The following is a 14,924-nucleotide window of genomic DNA, read 5'->3' on the forward strand; positions in this document are numbered from 1 at the left end:
TGTGGGTTAGTACACTGAAGACTTCGGTTACTGCCTTCCCCCAGGTCCCTGGCAGTTGGTGGGCAAGCCTCTTGGGCAGCTCTGGGTGATGAAACTTATCCCAGCAGCAGGAGATGGGACTGTGAATTCTCGAGCCCCCGCCCCCCACCCTCCCCTTTCCTTCCTCTTCCCGGGGATCAAAGTCTGGCAGGAGGAAGTAGGGGCAGCAACTGACTGGGCAGCCTCGCCGGGAAGATGCGGCCACTCCTGCTCCTGGTGGCCTTCTCCTGTTCCCCAGGGCTCAGGCAGGTGAGTGCCCATTCCCACCCTCAGGGAATGGGCCCAACTCCACCCCATAGACTCTGAAGTCAGACCCCCAGGCACTTGCTAGACCTGTATCACTGGGCAGCTTGCATGAGTCCACAGTTTCTCCGCTTCAGATTCGGACGGCAGAAATCATATCAAGCCTACCTGGAGAGTCAATATGAGAGTTAAGTAACAGAGTGTACATATAGCTCTCAGAACCACCCTTGTATGTACTACCTGCTATGTAAACATGCTCTTTGAACTGAGTTGCAGCCCCTGTGTCAGAGTCTAGGGGATCAAGATACAACGATAGTGGGCCCATCAGCCCATCTCTAGATCCTTAAATTCATGAGCTGGACACACAGGCATCTGGAAAGTTCCCTGAGGAAGAAAGTGCCACAGAACTTCAGGTTTTGGGCCCCTCCAGAAAGCTCTGGGTTTGCCATCCCCACAGCAGAGAAACCCTCCTGTGAGGGAGCCTACCGCTGGCCCTTCCTTCCGGGCAGGTGGGAGGGCGCTGAGGCTGGATGGAGAGCCAGCAGCACTTCCTGCAGGGTCCTGGAGCCGCCCCCAATTCTGCACCGTGCAGACCCCATTCTCACCAACCACCAGCTCACCCTGCCCCTGCAGCATCTCTCCTGCTCCCCAACTTCCCGTCTTTCTGGAGTCACCACGCTGATGTCCACACCCCTGCCAGTGCAGAGATAATCCTAGTGCTTCTTTCCAGGGCAGATCATCGGAGGCCGAGAGGCCAGGCCCCATTCCCACCCCTACATGGCATTTATTCAGACCCTGACACCAGCGGGTCTGACCATTTGTGGGGGGTTCCTGGTGCCAGAAGACTGTGATGACGGCAGCTCGCTGCTTGGGAAGGTGAGACATTAAAGAGCTTCTAGGCACCTGCAAAGCTGGTCCAGAAGAGTTCATGAGAGGAGCCACTGAAAGCAGCTTTCTAGCAATGAATGGATGAAAAAAGACCAGGAGAAGGCCTGTGTGAATGGAGAGAAGGGAGGATCTGATCAGAAAGAATAAGAGGGGGAGATAGTAGGTATACCATGGGGTTCAAATTGTGAATTCAAGCTCTTTCTCAATTTCTTGTAGGGGAGGCAAATTTAAGGTCACTGAATTTCCTACCACCCCCATCTCAAGGCTGGGGAGACCTAAGGCACAGAGTTCAGCCCCAGAGCCCTCCTGTCTCTTGGTTCCCTTAGCTGAGGTCTCGCTACCCTGGGCAGTCACTTGACCTATATTGGGGACCACGGTTCCTGCAGCTCAAACCTACCTCTAGGCTCCCTTTCCTTTGCAGCCAAATAAATGTCATCTTGGGGATCCACAGTGTCACCGCTTCTGAATGGACGCAGCTGCTCATCCCTGTTCTTAGGCCCATCCCCCACCCCAGATACAATCAGCGGAACAACCGGAATGACATCATGTTACTGCAGGTAAAGACCCTCTGGTTCTTCAGCTGGGTGACTTTCTCCCACCCTGGGGGCCTTCATGTGTCCTGGGACCATGGAGGGGGAATCAGGGCTGACTCCCAGGGTGGTGGTGGGCATGGGGTGAGCATACAGTCCCTGAGTGCCTGCACACTTCCTACCAGCTGGCGTACAGAGTCGGACAGAATGAAGCCGTGAAGCTGGTAGCTCTGCCTCAGACAGAGGAAATGCTGGACCCTGGGACCCAGTGCACTGTGGCCGGCTGGGGCCTCACCGGCCTGAACAGGAGAGCAGTCACACTCCAGGAGGTGCAGCTGACAATTCAGAGGGATGGAGAGTGTCACAGTTGCTTCGATTTCTACACTGGCCAAAAGCAGATCTGTGTGGGGGACCCAAGAGAGGGGAAGTCCACCTTCCTGGTAAGACAATGTAGGGTCTGCTGACAGTGCCCGAGACAGGGGGCCCTGGGCAGAATGGGCAGGGGGACAGATTCCATCTCCATGGCTACAGCCTGGGGTCCACACCAAAGTGACATGGGGTGGGGAGGGGGGCTTTTCCCCATCCATCTGGTCTCTGGGGGAATAGGAGAAGGACCAGACACACAGGATGTTCATGTGCAGTGTTTTCTTTGGGCCAGTGAAGGTACCTTCACCTGGATGGGGCTGGGGAAGCAACCACAGTCAAGGCTGAAGCCCGGTGATGGGAACATTCAGAAGCTTTTCTTCTGCACCCCACCACCCTCCCATCTCACACACAGCCAACACTGGAAGGAGCTCTCCTCAACCCTCGTCTTCTCTGAGGGTTGGGAGAGGGCAACAGGAGTGGGGAGTCCTGGAAAACGGAGTGTCCCTTCCCTCCTCTGCCTATAGGGGGACTCTGGTGGCCCCCTCATGTGTAACAATGGGGCCCAGGGCATTGTCTCCTATGGAGACAGGATGGGGACCCCTCCAGCAGTCTTCACCAGAATTTCCAGCTTCCTGCCCTGGATAAGGAGAACAATGAGACGCTTCAAAGAGTGGAGACCAGAGTGACATCCCATGAGACTGAGTCTCCTTCTCTGGGGCAGAGCCCAGCTCCAGAGCATATCCCAGAGCCTTAATAAACGTCCTCGTCTGGAGTGGAAATAACTGATTTCTAATGTGTTCACTAAACATTATTTGTGCACAACAAAGTGTGCCAGGACTGAGGGTGAGCTTCATCAGGAAGATGGGGTCTCTTTCCCAGGACAAGTGAATCCCGATTCCTACTGTCCTGGGGTCAGCATGAGCTTCTTCCCTGCTCCCAGCCACCCATTCCTCCATGTTCCTTCTACCCACAGCCTGGGGAGGAATGGAGGGACCTACCTCTCCCCAGAGTAAGGCTTTTTATTCTCTACCCACTAGAGTATTAAAGAGACTGCACACTAGGTATTAAAGTGTACCCCCAAACCACATACCATTGGTGTGAGAAGGATGAGTTGGACAGACAGGCAAACCAAAGGGACAACTGAAATTCTAAGCAAGCTCCAGTTTTACCCAGAGGGATCGGATGGGGAGGAAGGTGAGAGGGGGTATCGGGATGGGGAACACATGTAAATCTATGGCTGATACATGCCAATGTATGGACAAAACCACTACAATATTGTAAAGCGATTAGCCTCCAACTAATAAAAATAATGGAAAAAAATGAACACACTGGCAAACCAATAAACAAAAGTTCTAAGTGAGGCCCAATTTAACATATGGTGAATAATTCTTAAACCACTAGGAAACAATAAACTTTTAATAAGTGTCATTGAAACAAAACAGAACCATTGGGGAAAAAAGATACAGTTGGGTCCATACTTCTTACCATAATCCAAGATAACACTCAAATGGGATCAAAGATCTAAATGTTAAAAATCCAACCATGCAAGTACTGGGAGAAAGAAAAAAGAAGATTTACTGTCTTAAAAATATCTAACAAACACCCATATCAAAGTTGCACTTTTCACAATGGCCAAGAGATGGGAGCAACCCAAGTGTCTATGGACAGCCAGAGTCTTACTCCTAAATCCTTTCCCATACAAATCCTCATTGTGCTGTAGACCGTTGTTCTCATTTTCATTGTGATGAGAATCTCCTTCTGGGTTTGTTACTCTAAAATTAAACAAACCTCCACACAATATGTTGGCTAAAATAAAATGCCTTTTACCCTGAAGATTAACCCATGACTAATGCATCAATATTATATTGAAATAAAGGATTTCTGAGGTAACATAATTTAAACCCAAGCTTTTAACACCTTAAGGTAACTGTAGAGAATCAGCTAGGAGTTTCTACATCCATCAAAATGTTAACTGCTCCTTGCAGTGTTTCATTTCCTACCTGAATTCTTGCAGTTTCCATAATCTGAAATGGAATGATCCATACACACGTATCAAATCCAACTGGCTCTACACAGATATGCTTTGGTAAATTTGTCCATTATGTTTATGGGTAGTTCCTGTCAAAAAGTCATTTGCCTAAAGTTCAGTGTACGTCACTTCCCACAAAACATCATAGTGATAGTGTCTCGGTGCACTGAGGAAGTGGTGCTGCTGGAATAAGCCAGGCCTCTGGGGACAGAGGGGCTTGCCTTGTGGCTCAGCTGGTAAAGAATCTGCCTGCAGTGCGGGAGACCTGGGTTCATCCCTGGGTTTGGAAGATCCCCTTTAGAAGGGAAAGGCTACCCACTCCAGTATTCTGGCCTGGAGAATTCCATGGACTGTGTAGTTCATGGGGTTGCAAAGAGTCAGACATGACTACACGACTTTCACTGAAGACAGGGACAGTCACTTACCTCCTTCAGCCCCAGGGGTTAGGAGATCGGCCAGTAAGAACAGGAGCAACAGTGTCTTCTCTGAAAAGCTGAGCAGGTCTGAAGCGGCGTGCGAGTTCTCCTTTCAGGTTTTTTCAATCCTGAGTTTAAAAGGGCAGGCTCGGGCACCACCAATTTGCTCCTGGTTCTATTGATTCTCAAGACATGAGCATTCATCAGAAAAGTCTGTGTGGTGAGGGTGTTACAGAGCTGCATTCTTAGGCCCTTGATAGCAGGACCAAATTCATCTAGAGAAAGTCCTGGGTGGACTTTCTGAACAGAGAAAGGAGTTGGGGCAGGGGGTGCGGCTTGTGGCATTAATCAGAAATGGTGTCCGCTTCCTCTAATTTTGATCCTCCAAGACCATAAATCTGACCCCACCATGCCTTGAATTTGTCATTAGGTATCAAAAAGCATACAAATATCCAATTATATTCTGTTGAACTTCACTTTTTTGGGATAACTGAAGAGGTTTGTTGTTGTTATCTTTATAAAGGCAAAATTACCAAGCAAAAGTCTTTCCTGGAACACATTAGGCAAGAGCCTAGCCATCCATTAGCTTCTTGGTAGTTTCAGGTAACTGCGAACTGTTGGGGATGGAGGTGAGGACCAGAGACTGCGGATGAAGTGGAGGTGGGGTGTCAGTGAGAGCACCTGGAAGATAAGGTAGTGACAGAATAGAAGAGTTTGAGAAGGTGGGTTTGACAGACAAATGCACCTGAATTTATCTTATGGTCCAGTCCCAGGTAGCCCTTATAAAGCCAGTATTGTTCTCAACTTGTTGATATTTCAAAGCTTTAAAAGACCCCAATATTAAAGTAGTTGGGAAGCAGGTAGTAACAGCAAGAGGATAAACAAAGCTTTGTCGTTCATTCTAAGTTTTCAGGTCACTCCTGTCTCTCCTAGCCCAGGTAATGTGGGTTCCAGGAAAGACCATGACGTGGGCAAAGGTTCTGCCCACCAAGGCTCCTTGTTCCTGGTCAGGAACCAGGAATATTTGCTCATGCAGTTCTCTGCACATGGGTGTGTAAGCATTGTCAGCCTTAAGGGCAAGTTCCAAGCTATGATTCTACTTAGAATACATGCAATCAGATAAACAGTTTAAATTACTTTTATTTGTTCTTTTATAATTTAATATAGATATGAGAAGACTTCAGAATCTCATCTCAAACTCGACATAATGTTTAAGATACTTTGCATGTATTGGCTCTGTCTTACCCATAAGGAGGAACATGTATCTTCTCATTTTCACTCTCTGCCCCAGACATGACACTTAAAGGGATACATGGCTTCTTACCTTTGATGGTTTACCTCTCTTCCCCGCCACCAATTTGCAAACCTCAAGTATGCTCAGCAATGTTGTAGTAATTTATTAAACCAGTGTGTTGACACATTGGGCTTTAATGTACCTATAAAATATTATTTACAATGTTTGGGGAAGTATAGAAAATCAAAGAGGATAAACTAATTTTAGCCCAAAGCAGGTGTTTATGATTTTAATGCATCTTGTCACACAGAACCATGAGAGTTTTCACAATTTCTGTAGCTGGTTTCCTGTGCATTTGGCAGTGCCATCACAGTTTTCTGACAGACAGCTTTCCCCTGAGCTATTTGGACTCCACCTTGGACTACACTTGCACCCCACACATGGCTCAGGCCTCCCTTCTCCAGGGCTCCCCGTGGATCCACATAATGTTGATCAGCAATTTCTCTCTGTTCTCCTTCTCCCTGCCTCCTCCTGTCTCACCTGACTCACATCTAGCTCTGCTGCTTGGACCAAGGGCAGAGGGTACTTGTGTCTGAGCTTAGCTATTATTCCAGGAGAATAGCTGACTGCCCCTGTGAAGTCATCACTAACAGATCTGGAATTGCTTTAGGACTTTCCAGTGAACTGAACAAAAAAAGAATAAAAACAAATAGAGTATCAGATGTTTGGGACACTACATGCAACTTACAAGTAGGGAGTCCCAGAAGGAGAGGAGACAGAGCAAGGAGCAGGAAAAAAAAGGAAAGAGGGAGTCTGAGAGAGAAGGGATCCGTGTATAGGTATGGCTGAGTCACTCTGCTGTGCACCTAAAAAATCACATTATTAATCGGCTTTCCTCCAACACAGGGCTTCCCTGATGGCTCCGTGGTAAAGAAGCCTTGCCTGCCAATGAAGGAGATGCAGGTTTGATCTCTGGGTTAGGAAGATCCCCTGGAGGAGGAAATGGCAACCCATTCCAGTATTCTTGCCTTAAAAACTGGCAGAGGAGCCTGGCAAGCTGGGTCCATGGGGTCGCAAAAGAGTCAGACACAACTAAGCATGCCCATGCATGCATACTCCACTAGAAAATAAAAAGCTAAAAATTTTGAATAAATAATGGTTGAAAATTTCACAATATTGATGAAAAACTGTGAAGCATTAATGTTCAAAACCAAGAAACTCAGTGAACTCGAAATAGGATAGAGTTTCAATATCATAGAAGAATGGGCGTGATTTCCCCCACTCCTCCTTACTTTCTATCCTAGATCTCATCATTTTATTTCCAGCCCAGGCCTCTCTTCAGACAACACCTCTGGCTCATTCTCTCCTATAGCTTCTCCTTCTGTGTTATGTTCACACATGAGAAATGCTGGGGTGGAGCTACTTCTGGGGTCTATGACTTCATTCAGACACGGGGCCTCTTCTCCTTGATTTAGAAACCAGAGTGCTCTTAAAGGGAAAGTAACTCCAACAATGCTGTCTGTGTGCAGAAGAGGTAGCGGCCCACTTTCTCCAAATAATGTCTTCTATTATTAGAACCTTTTAAGAAGAGTTGTAAGAAATTCTTTCTTTAACTTACTTTTTAAATTGTAGTAAAATATACATAATGGAAAATTTACCTATTAACCAGTTTTAAGTGTGCAGTTCAGTGGCATTAAGTACATGAGCATCACTGTGCAACCGTCTTATTATCCATCTTAAAAAAAAGGTTCCCCTTCCCAAATTGAAACTCTTAACCTGTTAAGTAGTAATCCCCCATTACCCCTTCCCCCCAGCCCCTGGGAATCACCATTCTACTTTGTATCCCATGAATTTGCAAGAGATTCTTATATAAATAAATGCAAGAGCCTTGAGCATGATCACATTGTCAGTCTTGAACCTCATTTATCACTTACACCTTAATAGGTAGCAGGCGAAACCTGTGCAAACAGACTGTCAGAGAACAGGGATGGAGAGGGAGCTGCGGAGGGAACAAGTCATCACAAACCAGCCTGCCTGACTTCATCCAGCCCCCGACAACCGGGTGGAGCCAAGGTTCCTCCTACCTTCTCCTGTATGTGTACAGGTAGGCTAGAGAGGCCTCGCTCTCCAAACTTTGGGCATCTTGTGAGCTAGAGAAAGAGGTAAGAAGTAATATCCTCGCTCATTTGGGACAACTGAGAGATATCCGAAGCCTGATGAGGGCATCTGTTCTTGTTTTCAAGAGAAGAATAGCCCCAGTTCAAAGTGACTGCCCCCACTTGGGCATTCCTTCTCTAGCCTTTCTACAAACCTCACATATTGAGAAGAATGGAGGACGCAGTGGAAATATTTGTGGAATTACTTCCAGAAACCACAGCCCTAGTCCTGATCCTGAGGTTTGAGAAAACTCAATTTATGGCTTGGTCTGGGAGGCCCCAGTCTTTGACTTGGAGTAGAATTTCCACAAGAGAGGATCCTGGGGAGTGAATGGACTCCTGAATATCTTTGGGAGAACAGGTGAAGAGCTGGAGGTGTTATTTTTTTCAGAAGAAGAGAGTTACACTGACAGGACACTAGACATGATAGCTCTCCCAAGTTAAGGACTGTCAGACTGCCTGAGGTGAATTTCTTCCTGTGGTTCCAGAGCTGGGACAGAAGAAGTAAAAGAAAGAGAAGTGATGATTAATATTTATTGAAATCTTTTTACACACCAGGTACTTTGGAAGAAATTTTTAAATGTACTGTGTCATTTTATACTCAGAATTCTGTGGGGATTCTTTATACCAAGGATGAAAAAGGAACTCACAGAGTTTAAATAACTTGGTAAGTCACAGTAACACAGAGATTCCAGAAGAAACTGAAGTTAGTCAAACACTATAATTCACTGAGGTGTATGGATGACTAGAAAGCCCCAGGGAGACAGACTTCATTTCAGAGAAAAAGATGGGATAGCCTAGACCAAGCCACGGGATCCAGATAGATCTGAGAGCAGCAGGCTGAATGGTCCTGTGGCCAGTGGGACCGGGAGAAAACAGAACAATACCTGCTGATTGAGAGAGGGCTGGCTAGTACTTGAGAGATCAGAGTCCAGTGGCTGTGGAGAACACAACCAGGAATATTTTCCTTAGGTAAGCTTCGGACCCATGCCAAACTTCTGCTGCTGAGATTTACTTAATAGGGGAGGGTGCTAAGCTGTGAGAGGTGGTGGACCTGACTTTTGGGATGGCCAAGAAGAGAATGTCCTCTGGAGGTGAGCCTGGTGAGGTCTGTAGGAACCTTTCCAGCAGGGCTGCTAAAGGCAGGCAGCTGCCTTGAAGGGGCTCAATAGCTGGAAGATCCTTAGGTGGGGAGATAGGTCTGCACTGGGAGTTTCTGAGGACTGAGTCTTGACTTGGGTGGTGCTCTGGGGCTCAAAATAAACGTCACAGAGCTGAGGAGGGACTGTATGGGGGCTCTTCCACTGCTCTCTCCTCCCCCTTCCACTGCCAAGTATTCTTTCCACCTGGCAATGCAAACATATAATAATGAGATTATTTTCCCCTAGAACATACAAGCAAGACATAATTCCTATGGGTGGGTGGTAGCAAATAAAGGGAAAAAATGACTGATTACTTTCAAAGATGTATCACTGATTAAAATTTTGTTGGTAAATGACTCACACTGAATATTAGGCAAATGTCCTTCTGGCAAGATATATCTATAAAAATATGATCAAATTTACCAAAGCATTTTTGTATATATCAGTCGGATTTGATGTGTGTTCAGTGATTACTCAGGATTACGGAGACTGCGAAAATTCAGGCGGGAAATGTCACGCAGGGAGTAATTAACATTTTTTAAAGATTTGTTTGTTTATTTTTGGTTGCACTGGCTCTTTGTTGTCACGCGCGGCTTTCTCTAGTTGTGGCGAGTAGGGGCTACTCTTTGTTGCAATGCACAGGCTTCTCACTGTGTTGACCTCTCGTTGCAGAGCATGGATTTAAGTATGTGGGCTTCAGTAGCTGAGGTGCACAGACTTAGTTACTCCCGGCCATGTGGGATCTTCCCAGACCAGGGATCGAACCATTGTTCCCTGTACTGGCACCAGACCATCAGGGAAACCCAGTTAACATTTTGATGAATATAGAAGAACCTCCAGTTGATTCTTTATAGTTACCTAAAGTGTTAAAGCGTGGTTTTAAACTATGTGACTTCAGAAATCTATTATTTGAATATAATATTGGTATATTAGTCACAGGCTCATCTTTACAGTAAAAGTCATGTTATTTTAGCCAACATATTATGTGGAGTTTTGTATAATTGTCAAGTAATAAACCCAGAAGGAGACCCTCATCACATGGAAATGAGAACATTGGTCTCCAGCACAGTGGGTTGTTGTGGAAAAGGGTTTAGAGACTCTGTCCACAGACATTTGGGTTGCTCCCATCTCTTGGCCATTGTGAATAGCACAGCTTTGATATGGGTGTTTGTTAGATATTTTAAAGAAAGTAGATTTTTTTTCTTTCTTCTATTTCTCCTATGGTTGATATTTTCATTTAGATCTTTGATCCCATTTGGGTATTATTTAGGTTTATGATGAGATGTGGACCCGATTTTATCTTTTTTCCCCAAATGACTATTTGTTTCATTGCAATCTATTAAAAATGCATTGTTTTCCAGTGATTTGCACTGCCACATTTATTCTTAAATTGAGCCTCATATGGAATTTCAACTGTTCCTTTGTTTTTTATGTCCTACCCAGGCCAATGGCATGTGGTTCTCAGGTACCTAAGGGGGCGTCTCTGGTAGACTGGAGAGCAAGGAACCTTACTTTGGGAAGACGTAGGTCCCTCCATCCATCCCCAGGCTGTGGGTGGAATGGAACACAGGGGAATGGATGGCTTGGAGGAGAGAAGAAGCTCCTGCTGACCCCAGGACAGTAGGAATCGGGATTCACTTGTCCTGGGAAAGAGACCCCATCTTCCTGATGAAGCTTACCCTCAGTCCTGGCACACTTGTTATACACGAATCATGTTAATGAATACATTAGAAATCAGTCATTTCCACTCCAGACTAGGGCGTTTATTCAGGCTCTGGGAACTACCCTGGAGCTGGGCTCTGCCCCAGAGGACAGTCAGTCTCGTGGGATGTCATTCTGGTCTCCACTCTTTGAAGCATCTCATTGTTCTCCTTATCCAGGGCAGGAAGCTGGAAATTCTGGTGAAGACTGCTGGAGGGGTCCCCATCCTGTCTCCATAGGAGACAATGCCCTGGGCCACATTGTTACACACCCCCGGAGTCCCCGTAAAGGCAGAGGAGGGAAGGGACACTCCGTTTTCCAGGACTCCCCACTCCTGTTGCCCTCTCTGAACCCTCAGAGAAGACGGGGGTTGAGGAGAGCTCCTTCCAGTGCTGGCTGTGTGTGAGATGGGAGGGTGGTGGGGTGCAGAAGAAAAGCTTCTGAATTTTCCCATCACTGGGCTTCAGCCCTGACTGTTGTTGTTTCTCTAGCCCTACCCAGGTCAAGGCACCTTCACCGGCCTCAGGAAAACACTGCACATGAACATCCTGTGTGTCTGGTCCTTCTCCTATTACCCCAGAGACTGGATGGATGGGGGAAAGCCCCCCCCACATCCCCCTGATCTAGGCCCCAGACTGCAGCCATGGGAATGTGGTCTGTCCCACTGCCCATTCTGCCCAGGGTCCCCTGTCAGTGTTGGCAGATGCCGTGGTCTTACCACAAAGGCAGACTTCTGTCTCGGGTCCCCCACACAGATCTGTGTTCCGCCGTTCTATGACATGAAGCGTCTTCTGCACACCCTATCCCTCTGCACCCTCAGCTGCACACACTGGAGTGTGTCTGTTCTCGTGTTCGGACCAGTCAGGCCCCAGCCGGCCACGGTGCACCGGGTCCCAGGCCTGAGTCTGTTCTGAGTCTGAGGCAGAGGCACCGGCCTCATGAATTGATTACCTGGACTCTGTTCACCAGCTGATAAGAAGCGCCCAGGCACTGAGGGACTGTCTATTCTATGCTCATCCCGTGCCTGCCACCGCCCTGGGGGTCTGCCCAGCTTCCCCCCTCCCTGATCCCAGGACACAGGAAGGCCCCCACTGCCCTGGGGGTCTGCCCGGCTCTGCCATCCCTGATCCCAGGACACTGGAAGCCCCCAGGCTGGGAACGAGCCCCCCAGCTGAAGAACCAGAGGGTCGGTACCTGCAGTAACAAGATGTCATTCCTGTGGCTCTGCGGACTGTACCCGGGGTGGGGGATGGGTCTGAGCACAGGGATGCGCTGCTGCGTGCCTTCCAGTGTCCTGACGTTGTGGGCCCCCAGGATGACATTCATTTGGCTGCAAAGGAAAGAGAGCCTAGAGGTAGGGTCTGAACCACGGAACTGTGGTCCGCAATACACGTCAGGTGAATACCCAGGGTTGCCAGACCTCAGCCGAGGGAACAGAGACAGGAGGGCTCTGGGGCCGAACTTTGTGCCCTGGGTCTCCCCAGCCTTAAGCTGGAGGTGGTGGAGGACATAATGATTTTGAATTTTGCCTCCCCAACAAGAGATTGCAAAAATAACTTGAAGTCATAATTTCAGCCCTAGTGCATAGGTTTCAACTCCCCTTCCTGTTCTTTTTGATCAGGTCCTCCCCCATTCACACTGGCCTGCTTCTTGTCCTCCAAGCTCTACATGGTCTTTTTTTTTCACCCACTCATGGCTAGAACCCTGCTTTCAGTGACTCCTCTCATGAGCTCTTCTGACCTGCCTTGCTGGTGCCCAGAAGTCCCTTAAGTCCTCACCTTCCCAGGCAGTGAGCTGCTGTCATCACAAAGTCTTCACGCACCAGGAACACCCCACAAACTTTCAGACCTATTGGAGTTCGGATCAGAATAAATGCCATGTAGGGGCGGGAATGGGGCCTGGCCTCTCGCCCTCTGATGATCTGCCCTGGAAGGAAGCACTAGGATTATCTCCGCACTGGCAGGTGTGCGGACACCAGCTTGGTGACTCCAGAAAGACTGGAAGTGGGGAGCAGGAGAGATGCTGCAGGGGCAGGGTGAGCTGGTGGTTGCCGAGAAAGGGGTCTGCAGGGTGCAGAATTGGGGGCGGCTCCAGGACCCTGCAGGAAGTGCTGCTGGCTCTCCATCCAGCCTCGGCGCCCTCCCACCTGCCTGGAAGGCAGGGCCAGGTGTGGCCTCCCTCACAGGAGGGTTTCTCTGCTGTGGGGATGGCAAACTCAGAGCCCTCTGGAGGGGCCTGTCCCTGAAGTTCTGTGGCACTTTCTTCCTCAGGGAACTTTCCAGATGCCTGTGAGTCCAGCTCATAAATTTAAGGATCTAGAGATGGGCTGATGGGCCCGCTATCGCTGTATGTTGATCCCCTAGGCTCTGACACAGGGGCTGCAAACTCAGTTCAGAGAGCACATTTATAAGCAGGTAGTATGTACCAGGGTGGTTCTGAGAGCTTTATGTACACTCCGTCTCTTAACTCTCATAGCGACTCTCCAGGTCAGCTTGATATAATTTCTGCCCTCAGAATCTGAAGCTGAGAAACTGTGGACTCATGCAAGCTGCCCAGTGATACAGGGCTAGCAAGTGTCTGGGCGTTCTGGCTTCAGAGTGTATGGGGTGGAGTTGGGCCCATTCCCTGAGGGTGGGAATGGGCACTCACCTGCCCGAGCCCTGGGGAACAGGAGAAGGCCACCAGGAGCAGGAGTGGCCGCATCTTCCCGGTGAGGCTGCCCAGTCAGTTGCTGCCCCTACTTCCTCCTGCCCGACTTTGAGCCCCGGGAGAGGAAGGAAAGGGGAGGGTGGGGGGCGGGGGCTCGAGAATTCACAGTCCCATCTCCTGCTGCTGGGATAAGTTTCATCACCCAGAGCTGCCCAAGAGGCTTGCCCACCAACTGCCAGGGACCTGGGGGAAGGCAGTAACCGAAGCCTTCAGTGCAATAGCCCGCACAGCTGCTGAGTCAGGGCCGGCCACAGAAATGGGAGCCCAGGGCACCGAGGCGGGGCTGGGCACTGTGCCCCAGAACCCCAAACCCACCACATTCAACGATGTCCTCACAGGCACCAAGGCTGGGGCCTGTCTGCTTCCTCCTCCTCCCTCGGGGAATGGAACCTGCGTGTCTTCACCCCTGGTCCTGAGCCCCACCCAGGCCCTTGCTGCTCCCACTTCTTTCTAGAAGCTCTCAAGGGCAATGAGGAGCTCTGCTCCTTGCGGGTGGAGGGCACGGCCAGAGAAAGAAAAGGAAGAGTGAGGCTCTGCCACTGACCATTTCTCTCTCAGGTCACTTGAGTCGCGAGCAAGCTCTCAGTGAATCACGACACTGGGGACGGCTTCTATTCTCCCGCCTCCTCCTGAGGTGAATGTTTTTGTGTCCCAGAAGCTTCCCTGCCTGCAGAAAAAGCCCAGTGACTTGATTTTGTTGACAGCCCTCAGACCCTGTGGAAAAGCATCTCAGATCCTATTCATCCGGGATAGACCCGTCAGCCTAAACCCATCTCTGCTCCACGGGAGCTAGCTCCTAAGAAGGAGGCGCCTCCCTGCTGTGCTCCCTGTGAGACATGAAGAAGGGGACACTCACCATTGAGAGGAAAGGATGGGAGAGTTCTGTAGAGTAACACAAGGGGCTGGCAGACACACGTAAAATACTTGGAGGGTTCTGTGTAGCCTCAGAAAGCCCTACAGCAAGGTTAAAGTTTTGCAAAAATGTAGAATTGAATGCTAATACAATTCTCAACCTTTTGTGAGTTGTTTTAAGGCCACTTGAAAATCTTATGATAGGTAAAGATCCTCTCTGCATATGTAAATACCTGCAGGTTATCACTTATTCTCAGAGCTGCAAAGAACTTAACCTTTCTCTAATGCATGGTTTATGCTTACAACTTGGTGAATTTCTTTAGGCATCTAAAAAGTAATATGCAGAAAACAGGAAGGAAAAAGTAAAAAATAGAATAACAGGTTTATTAGTGCCTTAGCATTTGGGTAAATGAAAATCATTGTTACTTACATTTTCTCAGCACTTCATTTTATTTTAAAAACTTTAATGTAATTTTTTTAAAGGAAAGATAATGAATAGCATGCAAAGAAATGGGAGTCAAATACATATAATCATCTGAATGAAGATGTGCATAGGGGATTTCATTCACAGTGACTAGCATTTTATGCCAATCTTTCCTCCAAAAACAACCAAAACAAC

The 14,924-nt window shown here is 48.3% G+C and overlaps 1 protein-coding gene and 1 pseudogene across 1 annotated transcript; one reads left to right on the forward strand and one right to left on the reverse strand.

Moving 5' to 3' along the window:
- Window positions 1-234: 234 nt before the first annotated feature.
- Window positions 235-2,752, forward strand: LOC133068023 (cathepsin G-like; annotated as a pseudogene).
- An 8,121-nt stretch (window positions 2,753-10,873) lies between these two features.
- On the reverse strand, window positions 10,874-13,447 carry LOC133068415 (cathepsin G-like). Its single transcript, XM_061159649.1, has 5 exons — window positions 13,388-13,447; window positions 12,523-12,665; window positions 11,939-12,074; window positions 11,349-11,362; window positions 10,874-11,022 (listed from the first exon to the last, which is right to left on the reverse strand). Exons 1-5 carry the CDS (start codon window positions 13,445-13,447, stop codon window positions 10,875-10,877), a joined length of 501 nt encoding a protein of 166 aa, XP_061015632.1. The 3' UTR covers window position 10,874.
- Between the last annotated feature and the right edge of the window lie 1,477 nt (window positions 13,448-14,924).

The sequence above is a fragment of the Dama dama genome, chromosome 13 (genome assembly GCF_033118175.1).
Source record: "Dama dama isolate Ldn47 chromosome 13, ASM3311817v1, whole genome shotgun sequence".
Taxonomy (NCBI): domain Eukaryota; kingdom Metazoa; phylum Chordata; class Mammalia; order Artiodactyla; family Cervidae; genus Dama; species Dama dama.

What these genes read in the sequence shown, in the direction of transcription:
- LOC133068415 (XM_061159649.1), bottom strand. Translation starts at nt 13,447, where the DNA reads ATGCGGCCACTCCTGCTCCTGGTGGCCTTCTCCTGTTCCCCAGGGCTC. An exon ending in CAGGGCTCGGGCAGGTGAGT is followed by an intron (nt 12,666 to 13,387) that starts GCCCATTCCCAC and finishes CTTCCAGGGCAG; the next exon opens with ATCATCAGAGGGCGAGAGGC. An exon ending in GCAGCTCACTGCCTGGGAAG is followed by an intron (nt 12,075 to 12,522) that starts GTGAGGACTTAA and finishes TTTCCTTTGCAG; the next exon opens with CCAAATGAATGTCATCCTGG.